The following is an 18,951-nucleotide window of genomic DNA, read 5'->3' as shown; positions in this document are numbered from 1 at the left end:
TGGTACCAAACGATGCCCAGATAAATAGTGATCCGGAGAGTGTAGGTCGTTACCGAGGATGGGAGGAAGCAGCGGCGGACTGTATTTTGTGACGTACAGAAATAAATAATTGCAAACGATCATATTTACCTCATCTTTGATACGTTTATATTCCGTAGCTTTCCATTCCGCTCCACAATGGAGGAGATTCACTTTGATGCGGTGTCCTCTGACTAGCGTGCCAGACAGTTCATCCCGTATATCCAAACCACAATGACAGGTGTCCAATTCTACAACAACTGTGATACTTTCGTTTCGTCGGCCGTCAATAACCTTTCCGTAAATACGGAACAGGTCCACAATCTCCTCCAACGGCACATTTCTTCCAACGTTCGACACCAGAAATTGATACCGAGCCACGTTCTCATCCGCCGAAGCGTGGATTCTTTTCGGGACACGGTTGGGGAAAACTTCCTGCGATAACTGTTTGTCACGGAGTAGTTTCAAATCTAGGCTTGAACCATTGATTATGCGGCAACTTAGATGACGTACGGCTAGCACAGCCTCTGTGCGATTGGGCATGTACACATGCCACATGGAATTCGCTTGCTTTGCAACCTTTCGAACGTCTAGAACGTCCCCGTAGATGGCACATAGGTTCGCCAAAGTTGCAGTTGATATGGGCGCATTATGCATGTAGACATGAATTACACTAGCTACTACCATTTTCACACGATTTCTTTTGCAGTTCTATCACTCACAATTCGTTTGAAACTAACAACGAAATATATCTTAGATATGTAGTTCACTTGATCTGCTAACAAACTATGAAAAATAAAGCTTGGTACCAAACATTGATTAGACACACACGGTTACTTAACTTATTCAAACTTTCAATTTGCAAACATGTTTTTTGCTGAATGATCATGATGTTTAGTTTTTAAAATATCATCAACTGTTCAGTACGCACTGAATCGACATCGAGCATAGTTTTTAAGCCTTTGGTGATACGACTCCTCAAGAAATACAGAACTACACGCTTTGCCAACTCTCTATTAGCCCAACCAATCTAACCTCAAAATGTTTGACAATTCACAGGTTGTTTTGACGAAACATATGCAAGTTAGAGACAAAACACTCTTCTTCTTTGTTTGCCTTTTCTTGCTCATGTTAGATCAGTCGAAATTATTTGAGAACTATGTATTAAACATTTTGAGGTTAGGTTTCTTGATGTAATGAAAAACATGTGCTAATATTTGTCTATTTGACGTATCAGACGTTTGGCAATAAAGGCTTACACTACAAACATAACCTCAAAAATTTTCATGCAAAAAGTAAACATATAAGGATAGCCATGACTAGAGTGACTGGAAGGGAGAGTGGCGTCATGTTCCAATTTTGACAGGTCTCCTGCTCGTTTGGAACGGGAATTTGTATGGAGTTGACAGATGGCCGCTGTTCCAATTTTGACATTGACACCACTTTCCCTTCCAGTCACTCTAGCCATGACAATCTATCGCCATGGGATTGATAGCTAGAAGTGTAAGTACAACTTAACGATGTCTGGTCAAATGTCGTCGGTGCTTAGCAAATTCCCTTGTGTTCAACTTTCACCCATGTGTTCATCGGCTGTCAAAACTATGTACATGATAAAGGGTCGGGTACGGTGGAGGAGTCTGAGATGACCAAAATTTGGTCGAATCCCATTGTCTCCGTTTTTCTATTTCCCATTTATCATGCACCACGTCTTCTTGTACCGGTCGGATTGCTCTCGAGAACCATTATCGGGTTGCTATCCGACATTGTGACCACGTGGCCCGCCCACGCATCTGAAGTACATAGCTCGTGATTCATTCGCCTTCTTCACGTTCCGACTTTCATCTGCACTCGACCGTAGATGCTACGCAACACCTTCTGTTCTCTGTACGTATAGTAGTACATGCTAACCTCGTGTAACGGCGAACTTTATTCAATCGTAGAGTTCTGCGGAGTCCTCCTCCAAAGTAAGCTCGATTTACTGCCACAATGCGTCTCTGAGTTTCTCTGCTGGTAGTCGTTGTCGTTGTCAAATGCCATTGAACTAATGCAGAGGTCTATTGTGCATCAAGATGACAAAGGCTTTATTGCATATTCATCTTTGCTTTGGTCATCATTTGAAACTTCAATGAAGCTTTCATCCTAAAAAGTTCCCAAATTATTTTTCGTTGTCTTTGGGCTAAAGCGAATGAGTACGCGGGAAGTTATCAAGCTGGCATCGTCGACGGCCGCTCGACAACGGATCAAATTTCCACCGTACAACAAATCGTCCAGAAGTCCCGTGAATATCAGATCCAAACGCATAAGCCGTTCATCGACTTCAGAGCGGAATACGAGAGGATCGTCCGATTGGAGCTATGAAAAATCATGGAAGCTAAGGAGACTTCAGACGAGCGCACTTTAGTTGATCGGATTCTCGAGGAGATTTTTGACAGGATAGTGGATTTCTGTGACTGCAATTTAACATTGCGCTGGAAGGAGTCATGCGAAGAGCCGAGTACGAACGTCAACAGATCCGGTTTATTTGTTTCGCGAAGGACACGGACTTCAGCGACAGAACATCTGAGAAGGTGGTGCATTTGTATACAGGCTGACTGGTGGTAGATTCTAGTAGTTCAGTTGATACTGAGCAAGACAGGAAACTGACTGCAATGACAATGGATACTGGAGGAGGAATTCGGATACCTCGATTCCTTGCTAACAGCTGGCAACAACGAGAGACGAGAGATATGACGGTGAATCATCAGTGGAAGTCTTCCCTACTACAAGCTCCTGAAGAAACCGCCTAAAGAAATGTTTCACATCCGTACCGAACGTACCATGGACAAAACGCTTATAATTCCTGTGGTCCTCTACGAGCATGGAGAGCTTGGACCATGCTCGAGCAAGACCTGCAAGCAGTAAAAAGTTGTACGGCGATGAAGCATGTAGCATGAGCTCGTTGGACTCTGCGGTGAACTTAGCTTCTAGAAGTTAACGAAAACTAGAAGGATACGAGGGTACGCTAGGCACTTGTGCAGGGTAAGCTGCAAAAATGACGGATGGAAACCTGATAAAGATGATGTTTGCAAAATAACCGGATGGTACCAGACGATAGGAAGCACAGAGGACAAGTTGGGCTGCCCAGATAGATAGTGATCCGAAGAGTGTATGACCTTTCCGAGCAGCTGCGAGCTGTATTTGGTGACGTACAGAAATAAATAAATAAAAACGAGCATATTTACCTCATTTAAGATGCATTTAGTTTCCGTTGTTTTCCATTCCGCTTCACAATGGAGCAGATTCACTTTGGTACGGTGTCCTCGGACTAGCGTGCCGAACAATTCATCCCGTATATCCCAGCCACATTGACAGGTCTCCAATTGTACAACAACTGTGATACTTTCGTTTCGTCGGCCATCAATAACCTTTCCGTAGACACGAAACCGGTCCACAATCTCCTGTAACGGCACATTTCTGCCAACGTTCGACACCAGAAATTGATACCGAGCAACGTTCTCATCCGCCGAAGCGTGGATTCTTTTCGAAATCCGGTTGGGGAAAACTTCCTGCGATAATTGCTTATCACGGAGTAGTTTCAAAACTAGGCTCGCACCATTGATTATGCGGCAACTTAGATGACGTACGGCTTGTTTAGCCTCTGTGCGATTTGGCATGAACACATGCCACATGGAATGTGCATGCTTTCCAATCTTTCGAACGTCTAGGACGTCTCCGTAGATGGCACATAGGTTCACCAAAGTTGCGGTTGATATGAGCGCGTTATTAATGTAGACAGATATTACACTAACTACTACCATTTTCACACGATTTCTTTTGAAGTTCTATCACTCACTTTTCATTTGAAACTAACAACGAAATCTTACATATCTAGTTACCACTTGGTCTGCCAACAAACTGTGAAAAAGAAAGCACGATACCGGACACACATAGTTAAGGTGCTGATACACTGTTTTCCCAAACGCCAAATTTTTGACACAGATAAATTTGACATGATGATTGTGTTTGCCCTGAACGCCTTGGTCAAAAATTAACTGTTAAAAGTGGTCAAATAGTAAACTATTCAAACTTTCAATTAACTAACAAAATTTTTGGTTAAAATGATCATTACATTTGGTGTACAATGTCAACAACTGTTTGGTACTGTTTTGAATTATCATCGGAAAGAGTTTTTTTTCTCAAGAAATAAAGAACTGAGCGCTTTGCCAGTTCTTTATTACACCAATAAATCGAACCTGAATGTTTAGGTTTATTGATACAATGAAGAACATGTACTAAATTTTGGCTGTTTGACGAATCAGACGTCAAAGTTTTGTCAAGTGTCGTCATTGCTTAACAAATTTTCTTGTGCTCATCAGATTAACTTGGATAAGTGAAACTGGTAGGTAAAACTCAGCAAGTCAGGACACTGACAACAATGACAATAGATACTTTTAAAGATGGTGGAGGAATTCGTGTACCTCGATGACTTGCTAACAACCGACAACAACGTGAGATGAGAGAGATAATGGTGCATCATCAGTGCAAGTCATGCTTACCGCAAGTTCCAGAAGAAACTGCTGAGACAAATATATCACCTCTGCCGCAAATGTACCATGTACAAAATTAACTCTGTACAATTCCTGTGATCCTATATGAACATGAAACTTGGACCATACTCGAGCAAGACCTGTAAGCAGAAAAACGTTGTGTGGCAATGAAGTATGTACCACGAGCTTGCTGGACTCTACGGTGAATCTAGCATCTAGAAGTATACAAGACACTAGAAGGATACAAGGATACACTAGGCACTTGTGCAGAGTAAGCTGCAAAAATGTCGGATAGAAAATAGTGGGATGGTACCAGACCTACGGCGGACAAGTTGGGCTGCTCAAATAGATAATGATCCAGAGTTTGGGCCGGATTTTTATAACGTACAGTTATTGTAAAGAAATAAACATATTTACCTCAGCTTCGATGTATTTAGTTGCCGCTGTTTGCAATTCCGGTCCATAACTGAAGTTCACTTTGATACGATGTCCTCTTACAACCGTGCCGGAAACTTTATCCCGTACTTTTGAGCCACACTGACAGGTCTCCAGTACTACCAAAGCTGTGGTACTTCCCTTTCGTCCGCCGGCAATAACCTTTCCGTAGGCACGAAATTGGTCCAGCAGCTCCTCCAACGGCACATTTCTTCCAACGTTCGACACCAGAAATTGATACCGAGCCACGTTCTCATCCGCTGAAGCGTGGATTCTTTTCGGGACGCAATTGGGGAAAACTGTCTGCGATAATTGTGTGCCGTGGTGTAGTGTCGAAATAAGGCTCGAACCATTGAGTAGGCTGCCTTTTAGATGACGTACGGCTAGCTTAGCTTCTCCGAGATTTGGCATATACACATGCGTTTGCTTTCCAACATTTCGAGCATCTAGGACGTCCCCGTAGAGGGCACACAGGTTCGCCAAATATGTAGTTGCAGTGGGCGCATTATCATTGCTAACAGATATTACACTAACTACTACCATTTTCACACGTTTTCTTTTGCAGTTCTATCACTCACTATTCGTTTGAAACTAGCAACTAATAAAAATCATGCATATGAAGTTGCCTCTTGATCTGCCAACCAGCAATGAAAACTCAAGCTCGATACCAAACATTGATTTGACACCAACAGCAACTTAACTTATTCAAACTTTACATTTCCTCACAACAATCATTATTTGTTCCTAACAGGCTACTGTAAGCACCGGTCTAACGGTTAGACTCTAGACTTTAACCTCACTTTGTTCAACAGTTCAGCTTTCAGCTGAATACGATACGGAAATGTTGATTATATTCAACTCTGCACACTCAATAATGAGGCAATTCGGTACTTTTTTGACGATAACAGAGCAACAGAACTAATTCAGATTACCGAAACTAATCGATTTTACTGAAGCTCAGTACACCAACTGTCAAAAGCCCGAGCAAAAGCAGGCCAAACATGTCTAAAGGTCCTATCTGCAGAAGAGAGGCTCTCTTTTGTTCCCCTCTCTTTCGTTAATATCTCAGCTGTTCATTTGTATTATGATTGTCTCCTTGCATTGAACGATGGTCAAAACTAAGTGTTGGCGAATCCACGCCATCGCGCCTTCACTACACTTTGGGCCAGCCTAAAGTCAGATGTTGCAGAACGGTCGAGACTACGTTGGGCATCGGGTGGCACCGAACGATAGATGGAATGACAGTTTCCTCTGTCATGTGTTCAACTTAATCTACGTTGTCGACCACATATAGCCTAAAAACAACCTATATGCTATTACTAAAAGTACGGCAGGTTAGATAGTACGGACTAGTGCGACAAAACGGCAAAAACATACATTGTACAAACGGTGGATGACAAAACGATTAGACTCAAGACAGACTTGAACTGATTAGGTTCAGTGTACCAGTTATGGCTATAGTACCTCAAATTCGCCATAGTTGATTTTCAACCTTTAACGATGCAAATCATCAAGAAAAAATATGTGAACAGTAGATCACGTTCATAAAAGATGATTGCACTCATTCAAATATCACATTTTGCTCAAATTATGGTAGAAATAAATCATTTTCCTTGAAATTTCGGCTTCCTTGCACCCTATTTCGCCATAGTGTACCAGTTATGGCAAATCCCATAAGGAATGCATGTAAATAGTGCGAAGTGGAACCGAAATTAACAAGTATGTCCATAACTGGTACAGGGTTCCTATTATTGGCACACGCCGTAATAAATAGTAAAACTGGGTTTGGCTCAGATTTTATATTTTTCCTGTAAAGTATGAAAACAAATCTATCATTTGACATATCGACGACATTCGTCGGTCTTCTTCTTATTTTTGTAGAAGTAGTTTTTCTTAGGTAGTGCGATAACTGGTACAGGCACCCTACACGGAGGGAAACGAAACATTGAATTCGGGACTAAACGTAAGTGACAATTAATAATATTGTACATACTCACATTTCTCTATAGACACATAATTAACATCACAATCAAGAAACACCAATTACATGTTGAACTTATGTAACCTTCTTAGGAAAATAATAATCATCCGGATTAAAACCAAAAACCCAATCGCCGGCCGTTTTATTTCCGGGATTATTATTGCGGAATCACCCGAGGTTGTTGGCAATTTCCAACAATTTATTATTTTCGTTTAATGTGCATACTCCGGTCATGTCGAGTCGTACTCTACGGTCAAATCGGTCAGGCAAACCGAGCCATGGTGTTGGTGTGAAAGATAGTGTGAATAGTGGTGTTCAAGTGGTGGTCACGGAAGATCCGGAGGAGTCTCACCCCGGGCGGACATGCCAAGTGTGCCGAGGAGTTGACACGGAGGAAATGGTGCAATGCGACGACTGTCTGAAATGGCATCACTTCCAGTGTGTGGGAGTAACACAGCAGATCGAGAATCATCCTTGGAGTTGTGCCAAATGCGGAAAAGCGAAAGGTGTCCGGGAAACAAATTCGACTGCTCATCGAGGAAGCGGTAATCCATCAATGCAGGTGGCTGAGGCAGAATTGAATCCGTTGTCTGCACTATCACACCAGCAGTTCCCAGCACAGTCGCAGACGATCACGGCAGCGCTGAATTCGACAGCGAATCACCCTATTCAACCGAACGATGAGAATCAAACCCCGTTCGTGACTTCCTTGCGATGGGTAGTGAATACGAGCAGACAACCGTCTAGGAATGCTTCAGTTTCATCGGGGCGTTCCTCGCAGGCGCTCGCTAAGCTCAAACTGCAAAAACTGGAGGAGCTGAGGAGTATTGAGCGGCGTGAGGCAGAGCAGCAACGAGCAATTATAGCGGATGAAGCGAAGAAAGAAAAGGTGTTTCTTGAGCAAAAGTACCAGTTACTGGAGCAAGCTATGTCTGAAAGTGGTTCTTCTATGGACGATGCAGTTAGCAGAACAGAGCATTGGGTGGCGAGTACGAGCGGTCATCGAAGCCAGTCAAGACAGCTGGGCATGGTGAACCAATTTGATCTAACTGAGCGGTTGAGTAAAGTACAGCTTGCCCGCCCGAATAGTATACGCAACGGCAGTAGCCGCTCATCATTACCTGAGCCAAATCCACCGGATCCATTTCCAGTACCGGAATCCTTGCGAACTTGTTCCGTAGAACCGCCTGCTTCAGACGGAAGAATGCGGCAGTTGGAATCTCAACTAATCAGCTCCCACGAGGTCCCACGTCGAGTGTCGATAGCACATATTTCTCATTCTGGGGCACGCGGTGTATTACTGCCCGGTCAATCGCTGGATGCACCGCGACCGGTGTTACAAACAGCACAACGAGATCAACCACGAGATTATGTATCGCATTTCCCAGAACCAGACGCGAGTCGTCAGTTTTCTCGAAATGTACCGACTCCGGGGTATCAACAGTTCGTTCCACATCCGAACCAATCGCAAGCTTATCTACCGAACCCTCCTCTTTCATCTACCATGCGGGCTTCTCATGTCTACGATCAAGAAGAGGATCCATGTCCGATTTCCCGTAAGCAGCTGGCTGCTCGGCAAGCAGTTGCCAAGGATCTACCTACGTTCTCTGGAAACCCAGAGGAATGGCCTCTGTTTTTCGCAACCTTCAACAGCACAACAGCATTGTGCGGGTTTACCAGCGAGGAGAATATCGTCCGCCTACAACGAAGCTTGAAGGGCCGCGCGTACGAGGCAGTAAAAAGCAGACTGCTGCATCCATCAAATGTAGGCGGGGTCATGTCAACTCTGAAGATGTTGTTCGGGCAGCCAGAGATAATTGTACATGTGATAACCGCGTCTGTTAAGAACGAGAGTGTATAATAGACTGACTGCCCGACTGCTGCGCTGTAGAGCGTTAGCCAGCTATCGCGTCACCACGAAGATGCATGCTGCATACTAGTGTGTTGTACATGGTGAGCAAGTAAGACACTCGTCACCACATCCCCCTTTCTTTAATCTAAATGTTCACTAGTTTGAACTGTTCTTAAGTCCAACTTACCCTTTGAATTGTCCAACGTAGTTAGTACCCTCAACACACGTTTGATCAGCAAAAGTGCCATAGTGAGTTTGTTTATGAGTTCAATGCAATGGTTCCTTGACGCCTTTTATGGAACAAATTATGCCTATTGGCACTTCATTTAACTTGAATGATTTTTCTGCAAAACGCTGTATTGTATGCTTGCGTCAATCCAAGCGGATGCACCCATTATTTACTAATTTGTAGAATTGCAGCACAGCTGTTCCTTCTCTCCCTTCCTTTCGTTTAATTATTACATTTTTTTTTTTCAAAACCACAATAACGAAGCCACGTCTACGCCTTATGGAGATATCCTTTTATTTGGGGACAGCTCCAGTGCAAATGCTTCCCGTCATCTGAATGACTAGTGATCGCGTATATGACCGCTACAAGCAAACAGCAGCTCCATAGTTTTATACCTACTTAATTTCATCATCGTTTTCCAGATATCCGTGTAATGCTCTACACAGCTGTCGCGTTGGCTTCCTAGTGTTAATCTAGGTAATATAGATACAAAAACGATTCAAGCTTCATTTATGTTCGCTATACCTCACTTTGAGCTAAATATGTACATACTAACAAATTCAGACAATCCACTTTGACTTTCCTTTTTGAGAGTTAGTTCATCAATACTTCTTGCTCAGAGTTTCCAGTTCTCTTATATTCACTTTTAGGAAATATTATGCACCAACTGTTCTTTCCCACTATGGATTCAAGAATTCAGCGAATTCAATCATCTTTTTTCCTGCTTTTAGTGAATTTAATCACAACTCGTCAATATACTGCTTGATGAAAACATTTTGATTATCTGTCATTCCAAAGGCTGCCTAAACAACATTGTTTAAGTGTTTTAAACATCCGACCACTATACAATAAACATTGCATTTAGTTTTCAAACGAAACGACACCCCCTGTACATAGCTTTCATTTCTTGTTCTGATCAATCACTATATCATTCATCTAACCAGATCGACAAATCTGACTAATGTCATCAACAATACATTCTTACTGTGTTATGCAGTTAAGGTCGTTTCTAGCCTATCGCGCTCCAAATGTCCACCACTGCACTGGGTGTTTTGTAAGTGCGCTGATCTGTGCAGTCTTAATACCCTCTGTCTTGCGTCAGTAAATCTTTGATGTATTGTTGCTCAGTGGTTTCCAAAGTTAGGGACGAATGACGGGTCAAAGTCTCTCGTCAACAACAATAACAGATAACAGCTTCTAAAGATATTCAAACACCTGCAAACCAATAAACCTGATATCAATACTATTGGTACTACGTAAGAATGTTCAAATTGACACGATGGAACATGTAGTTACAGCAACAATGTGTGACTGGTTAAGTTGTAAATAAAAAAAGTACAAGTTTAATGGTTCGTTCGGTAACTTACTGGAAACATTTGAGTCAGATGCGATTATTTTATTCGAAAGTCGGGAATAAAGTTAACTCAACCAATCACTGTAACTGATAAGGGTCAAGGACTGAATGGTATCCGGTAGATTGATTTTTTTAACTACAAAACATGACTATCCTTTCTCGGTCTGTCAGTGTACCAAAACACAACTATCCACGTATTCTCAGTGACTTCAATCACAATTACTTTCTGTACCTGTATTCTGTGAGTATGCCTGTGCAGTTACATACAGTTACATTAGTTTTAAAATTTTAATGTAAGAAAAATCAAACTGCCAACTGTTTCCTCATGTTATCATTCAGCTTCGTCTGCCTAAAGTATGCCGAAAATTCTCATCGACACAGAAGTCCTTCGATGACACTGAACGCCAAAAAGAACGATATTAGCAAAATCCAAATGTTAAAGTCACGGGGAACTCACGACCATCAACAGCTCTGTTCTCACTTCACTCTCGCAACACATTGGCATCTCTGCAGTGAATTCAATCACGATCCTTTGATCCTATTCTCAGTGAATTCAATCACAACCGCCTATGTACTATCCAATGAGTACGCTCATTCATTCATTCGTCCGTTGCTTTCTCTCTGGATGGAAGTGAATTCAAACACAATACTCTTTGCACTCTCAGTGAATCCAATCACATTTCCTTTCTTTTTTCTTTTTTTTCATTGTGGGCTAGTGAATCCAATCACAACCTTCTAGTTGATTGCAAGTAAAATCAAACACACTAACATCGCAATTTCGGTTGCTTTTTTTCGGCAGGCTCCTTGTACTCCCGACAATGTAGCATTTTTTTCACCATTCTCCTGCGCATCAAAACTCATCATTTGTTTTTCGAACGTATGCGACTGCATTATGTTCTGATCATTGTTGAAAAGCAAAAATAATAATGGAAAAATGAACGTGATGAAAAGCGTGAATAATTTTGTAACTCGGCCCAGCCATACAGGACGGATTGATTTAAAAGAGTACGTTACAACTGTTCGAGGTGCACACACTGTATACCGGCACAAACCCGCACATATACCAACAAAGCCTCCATCCAACGATGTATCTTGATTAGTCTGGTAAAATGTCAAAATTTTCGAAAACGCAAATCACCCAGTGCTTTTAAGAGTCACATGTTACCATTTAATTTCATCAATCTATAGTAATCTAAAATGGTCACTAAAATACATCCGCAGATGGCTATACTCACTACGAAGCTTGATATTCATAATACTTGCTCTCAAAGCCAAATTCGTGATATTTGGCAGCACTGATCGTGATAAGAGTGCGATTGCGATGAAGTGGAAGGTTTGGCTGCAAGATGTACGCCTAACCCGAAAAAGAAAGATCCAAGGAATGATCCATACCAATGATTGGTGTCAAACCTAATCGTGTGTTGTGCGTACCGGCAGTTGCCTTGATACTACGATTGACAGAGCATTGCTCCTTGTTGCCAAAAGAACAAGCTTCACAGTGCTTTATTTCTCTGTGCCATCCTTTCAGTGAATTTAATCACATTTTTTTTCCTTGTGGTTTCCAAGTGAATCAAATCACGATAATCTCTTTATGCTTTCGTTGAATTTGTTCAGAACAGCCTCCGTGCGTTTCTAGTGAATTTAATCACGGTCCAATCACTGACTTTTTTGTTACAGCTAAACAGCAATTCGAAGGTGAAACACTCGAAACTTCAAATCTATGCACCACTTATTCATCAACTGCAAGTCTAAGTACGGCGGTTTCAACCGAATAAATCACGTTGAATTCATAGATGTTAGTGGGGCCTACATAGACAGTAAATGAGCAAGGAATTCTGCAATGCTATGCTGAGGGTATCTGGGTTTGCTTCTCGTTTGGTTCAGAAACTTTTCGTAGTGAAGACTTCCTTGACTTCCTTGGGTATAGAGTATTTTCGCGCCTGCCATAAATAGTACAAATCTAAGCAATGTTGAATTATTTGAATTACTGTATAAATATCCGCCAACTACTTTGATACTGTGATGAATTTCCATGTTCCCTGTTGAACATTAGACAATACAATGATATTAACCATACTGTGTTTATCAGTCATCCGGGAGAAACACTTGATAGCAATGACAGCATTGTGCAACAAACTGAAATATTTTGGCAGGTTGAAACATATACCGCAGATCCATGCAGATTTCCATTACTTTTTTTTTTTTTAAGATGACTGACTCTTGCAATAGATTAACATAGTTTGAAGAGCGTGTAAGACCAACATCACTCTTTGAATATCGAATACAACTTTTTTTTGTTATTGTGAAATTTAGGTATGTACATATTATTGTTTGTTCTGTATCTACGCTGAAATGTAATCTGAAGATTTTTTTTTTTTTTACTTAAATTTTGTGGCAGAATTGCTTTTAAATCACCGCTCGGAAATCTGTTGTAGTCCATTTTACGAGCTTATTTTATAAATGAAAATTAGACAGGAGCTCGCGTCTAAACACGTGAAAATCAATATCATCATCAACACTGTTGTCGTTTCCTAAAATGACTAATTGTATGAATTCAACTGTCATTGAAAACACGGAAACAAAACTCGTTCACCGACCTTAGTTATTTTATTTCTTACCGGATTTTCTTTATTTATTTCTTCAACCGCATAATGAGTGTTTCTAAACAATGTGAGATCAAAACCGTCTTCAGAAATGCCAGATATGTCTCGTCAATTCAAACGCAAGTGAATTCAATCACGGTACTTCTGTTTCTAGTGAATTCAATCACAGCTGTGTCACAACTTATTTTATAACACACAAATGATTCATCTCAAACTCGGATCATCTGCTGCAACCTGATTGCATTAGATGTGTACTTCAGAATATTATTGTCGGGCCGCCACAAGCAAGTCGCGATGCGACCCAACTCGCGACGTTTTTGAATTATGTCAAAAGTAGTGCGCATCCTTGTCGTTGTTCTTAGCAACACAGCGCACTAGATGCGAAACATTTGCGACACTTGTGGACCAAGAAAATGGCAATGTTTTGATTGAATGACTGTCTTGATTCCAACCGGATAGACAATACTGAAAACAAAGGCGCTCCGAAATACATCATATCATTCTCAGAATACTTTAAAACATGCATACATACCTTTATCAACGTTTTTTTTTTTTTTTAATTTCATGTTACCTGATCGCAGTCGTTTCCATCGCAGTTTTCTTTGCCACAACAAATAAACGACGATGATCGTTCTGAAATTCGCGAATCAAACCACTTAAAATTCCATAACTTCCTATTATACTGAATCATTTTGTTCACACTGCAGCACGAGCGCTTTTCTCTTATCAGATTGGTTTTCAAACTAACGCATTGTTAAGCACGCATGCCTTTGTTTTGTGCTCGCCCGCACAAGCAAGAAAAAAAATCAAGGTCACCACCAGCCGCGTCTGTGGCGACGCACCACTGATAATGGGCATTTTTCAGGCTGCATTTTGTAGGCATTTTTCTTTTATAATTATTATTCTATAATCGCTATCTCACTACACGAACTCAAACACTTTTTTCTTTCATATTCTGTTAGCCATTCACATTTTAATGATCTTCATTTCACTTGAATTTGACTATGGACGCTCTTTTGCTCTCCTTTTTTTTCAACTACACGCGCTTCGGTCGGTTATTTTCTCTTCCAAGAACTTATAATCACATTTACCACACCACAAAAGAAGGTTCAATTATTAACAGCAATTAAAATCGCTTCCGTAAAGCCGAATCACCCGAGCACCTTTTTTTCTCGATTTTTTTTTTATCCTCGTCGCCACTTGTGATAACCGCGTCTGTTAAGAACGAGAGTGTATAATAGACTGACTGCCCGACTGCTGCGCTGTAGAGCGTTAGCCAGCTATCGCGTCACCACGAAGATGCATGCTGCATACTAGTGTGTTGTACATGGTGAGCAAGTAAGACACTCGTCACCACAGTACACACTATGATGTCCAAAATAAATTCTCTTCCGTCACTGAGAGAGGATAAACTGGAAGCTCTTGTGGACTTCGCCGTTAGCGTTGAAAACTTTTGTGCGACTGTGGATGCGTGTGGATTAGAGGAATATCTCTACAATATCTCCTTTCTCCACCAACTCGTTAACAAGCTTCCCCCATCGATAAAGTTGAACTGGGCGCAATACAGACAGACACTACCGACGGTCAACTTACCGTCTTTCAGTAATTGGCTATACTCACTTGCAGAAGCTGCTAGTGCTGTCACCATTCCGAACATACCCTATGATTCCAAACCGGTTCGTGTCGACCCACGAGTGACAAAAAGGAGCAACTCGTACGTCAATGCCCACTCTGAGGATACTTATCCAGGTAATCACTCCGCAGCGCCATCCAATGCGGAAACTGTAGCCGATTGCTGCCCAGTATGTGAAGGATACTGTAAATCTATCGCAAAGTGCAAACGCTTCCTGGAATTCTCTCGTGACTCCCGCTGGGCAACCGTTCGAGATCTAGGACTATGTCGCAGATGTCTACGTCAGCACAAAGGATGGTGTCAAGCAAAGGTGTGCGGCAAGAGCGGCTGCGAGTTGAAACACCACGAGATGCTGCACAACGACCAGAAAAGCATGCAACAATCGTCCATCACTTCAAGCAACCAAAACGAACCTTCCCCGACTCAGCATCCAAATCCCACACCGCCTCCAATGCCAAGCTCATCCGAGCACGGGTGTCATGCTCATCAAGTTACATCTAGTCAAGTTTTATTCCGCTATCTACCCATTGTGCTACATGGAAAGTACCGGTCCATTGAAACGTTCGCCTTTCTTGATGACGGATCAGAACTCACTTTGCTCGACAAAGAACTAGCGGACGAACTGCAGCTTGAAGGAGAGCCGATGCCATTGTGTTTGCACTGGACAGGAGGAGCCACACGTCGAGAGGAAGGATCAATGACCGTCAAGCTGGAGGTGTCTGCACAGCATAACGAATCGAAACGGTATCCAATGACTGATGTACGAACAGTAGCGGAATTGCTCCTTCCTTCGCAAACACTTAACCTTCCAGAGCTATGTGAACGATTCCCACATCTCAAGGGTTTGCCTATCACTTCCTATCAAGAAGTTCGGCCCAGGATTCTAATAGGAATGAAGGATCAGCATTTGAGCTTGATTAAAAAGAGTCGCGAGGGTGCTCTACACCAACCAGTCGCGGTCAAAACTCGTCTCGGATGGGCAGTCTGTGGTGGAGGGAATCAAGATAACTCCGCAAACCTTGCCCACTCAGTATTTCACGTATGCGCCTGCGACTCACCGACGGACGATAATCTTCACCAAAAAATGAAGGAGTATTTCGCAGTCGACAGCCTAGGTATTGCTCAACCTATGAAAACTCTTCGTTCTTCCGAAGAGGAGCGTGCTCTCTCTCTTCTTGAAGCTCGCACAGTATTCAAGGGAGACCGCTACGAAACAGGCTTACTATGGCGTCATGACAATCCACGTCTACCTGACAGTCTCCCAATGGCACTCCAACGACTGCAATGCCTTAAAAAGCGAATGGATAAGAACCCAGAGCTCGCCGAAGCTCTCAATCAGAAAATTTCCGATTTCGTCGTGAAGGGATATGCTAGAAAGCTTAACGAAGAAGAACTAAGCCGAAAACATCCACGGATATGGTATCTTCCAATATTTCCCGTTACGAACATAAATAAACCTGGAAAGATCCGAATGGTCTGGGACGCAGCTGCGACCGCATACGGTGTGTCTCTGAACTCAGCTTTACTCAAAGGACCCGATCAGCTTTCCGAGCTCTTCACCATACTGATCCAGTTCCGCGAAGGCCGTTTTGCGCTATCCGGTGACGTGCGTGAGATGTTCCTGCAAGTGCTTATGCGTCCAGAGGATCAGCAATGCCAACGTTTTCTGTGGTACGACCAGGATGGAACCCTATCTGTCTACGTTCTGCAGGTGATGACGTTCGGAGCGTGCTGTTCTCCATGCAGCGCCCAATATGTTAAGAATTTGAACGCAGAACGTTTCAAAGGTGACTATCCGGCGGCTACCGAGGTGATTCAGAAGCGTCACTACGTCGTTAGTACGATATGTTAGTGAGTGTAGCTACAGAAGAAGAGGCGATTCAGCTTGCTCAAGAAGTCAAGCAAGTTCACGCAGAAGGTGGGTTCGAGATCCGCAATTGGGTTAGTAATTCCAAGCGTGTCATCCAGGCATTGCAAGAGGACCGAACAGAAAAGAAAAATCTCGACGCGACATCAGAAATATCCCAGGAGAAAGTTCTCGGAATGTGGTGGTGCACCGATTCCGACACATTCACCTACAAAGTAGGATGGAATCGGTACGGACAAGCTTTATTGGAAGGTCAATACCATCCAACGAAAAGGGATATGTTACGCGTCCTTATGTCCATGTTTGACCCGTTAGGGCTAATCGCTCACTTCCTTATGTATCTCAAAATCGTTCTACAAGAAGTATGGCGTTCCGGAATTGGCTGGGATGACCAAATCAACGATGTTATTTACGAGAAGTGGCAAACGTGGCTTGCAGTATTGCCGCAAGTCGAACGCACTAGTATTCCTCGGTGTTATTTCGGTGGATTTACAGCTGCCAATGGAGACGTCCAGCTTCATACATTTGTTGACGCTAGTGACAATGGAATTGCTGCTGCTTGCTACTTGCGTTCTGTTCATGACGGTATCGTGAAATGTAATTTGGTGGCCGCTAAAACTAGAGTTGCACCTCTGAAATTCCTTTCCATTCCGAGGTTGGAACTCCAAGCAGCATTAATAGGTGCGAGACTGGCCCAAACGGTATCTGCAGCCATAACGATTCCGATTACATGCCGGGTCTACTGGTCCGACTCACAGGACGTGCTATTTTGGATCAAGTCCGATCACCGCCGCTATTCACAATTTGTAGCATTTCGAGTCAGCGAGATCCTCGATACCACCGAGATGTGCGAATGGAGATACGTTCCAACCAACCAAAACGTTGCCGATGATGGAACCAAATGGAAGGGACTACCGGATCTGACTCCTCAATCTCGATGGTTTATCGGGCCACAGTTCTTGTATTATTCAGAAGGGAATTGGCCCCAAACACCGAAGAGTACCAACACTGCTGATTTGGAGCTTCGTCCGAGTGTGATGTCACATTTCTTGGCGCTGAATTCTTTAATTAACGTCGATGAATACTCCAGTTGGGACCGGATAATCAAAGTCGTCGCTTTACTCCACCGCTTTGCTTGCAACTGCAAACTGAAGATCCAAAGAAAACCAAAAAGGATCGGGCCCATTTCGAACTCGGAATACAAAGTTGCCGAATCATACCTCTTACGTCAAGCTCAACACGAAACCTTTCCTGATGAGATAGTACATCTTACAAGATCACAGGAAAGTGTTGAGCCACCTATTTCCACAATTCCTAAATCAAGTCCTCTTTACCGGAAATCTCCATGGCTGGACAAATCCGGAATATTGAGGATGCGTGGCCGGATAACTGCTTGCGACTACGCAACCGAGGATGCAAAACACCCAATAATACTTCCCCGTGACCACCATACCACAAAGTTAATTGTTTCACACTATCACCAAAAGTTCCACCATCAGAACCACGAGACCGTTATTAACGAAATCCGCCAGAAATTCAGCATTCCGCATCTGCGCTCGACCTATACCAAAGTGAGAAATAACTGCCAACGTTGCAAAAACGATCGTGCTGTTCCAAGAGTGCCCATCATGGCCGACCTGCCTGTAGCACGCCTGGACGCATTTACTCGCCCGTTCACGCATGTTGGTGTCGACATGTTCGGGCCGTACGAGGTTTTTACCGGTCGTCGAGTAGAAAAACGTTGGGGATTGCTTGCCACTTGCCTCACGATCCGTGCGATTCACATAGAAGTTGTGCACTCCCTCAGCACGGATTCGTGCATCATGGCCTTGCGCAATTTTATTTCACGAAGGGGTAAGCCACGGACCTTCTATAGTGATCGCGGTACCAACTTTATCGGTGCAAAGCGAGTACTTCAAGAAACAGAATGTGTCGTCAACGAAGAAAAGCTGATGAAGGAGTTCGTGGATACCGAGACAAGCTGGACGTTCCTGCCGCCAGCCTCACCGCACATGGGCGGTAGCTGGGAACGGTTAATTGGTAGCGTTAAGAAAAATCTGATTTCAATTCTGCCTACAAGAAAGCTTACGGATGAATGAAGTCTTGCGCAACCTTCTTACAGAAATTGAAAGTACCGTGAACTCGAGACCGCTAACACATGTTCCGGTAGACGACGATTCAGCACCCGCCTTGACCCCAAACCACTTCCTTCTCGGGTCATCCAATGGGTCAAAGCCGCTGTGCAACGCTGATGACAGTGGTAGTGCCCTTCGTCAAACCTGGCTGCTTTCTCAGGTCCAGGCTAACCGATTCTGGAAACGGTGGGTTACCGATTACCTTCCTGAGATAACCCGTCGCACGAAATGGTTCATGCACACCAAGCCGTTAGAGATCAACGAGGTGGTTGTGATTGTCGACCCCAAATCTCCACGAAATTGTTGGCCGAAGGGCAG

General features: G+C 43.1%; 1 protein-coding gene across 13 annotated transcripts in view; it reads right to left on the bottom strand.

The window, feature by feature from the left end:
- Positions 1-18,951, bottom strand: part of LOC109410419 (F-BAR domain only protein 2) — a 111,236-nt gene that overhangs the window by 75,626 nt on the left and 16,659 nt on the right. For 6 of the 13 annotated variants that reach the window (XM_062856430.1, XM_062856431.1, XM_062856433.1 and 3 more), the window contains exon 1: positions 4,962-5,676. The exons of 1 other annotated variant lie outside the window; for it this stretch is intronic. In XM_062856430.1, coding sequence (XP_062712414.1) covers positions 4,962-5,522 — 561 coding nt within the window. In that variant the 5' untranslated portion in view covers positions 5,523-5,676. Of the gene's footprint in view, positions 1-129; positions 1,160-3,239; positions 4,215-4,961; positions 5,677-18,951 lie in introns of those variants that run through there. 6 more of the 13 variants (XM_062856434.1, XM_062856439.1, XM_062856428.1 and 3 more) reach the window with 5 other exon arrangements.

The sequence above is a fragment of the Aedes albopictus genome, chromosome 3 (genome assembly GCF_035046485.1).
Source record: "Aedes albopictus strain Foshan chromosome 3, AalbF5, whole genome shotgun sequence".
Classification (NCBI taxonomy): Eukaryota; Metazoa; Arthropoda; class Insecta; order Diptera; family Culicidae; genus Aedes; species Aedes albopictus.
This window is presented reverse-complemented; position numbering and strand designations above follow the sequence as displayed.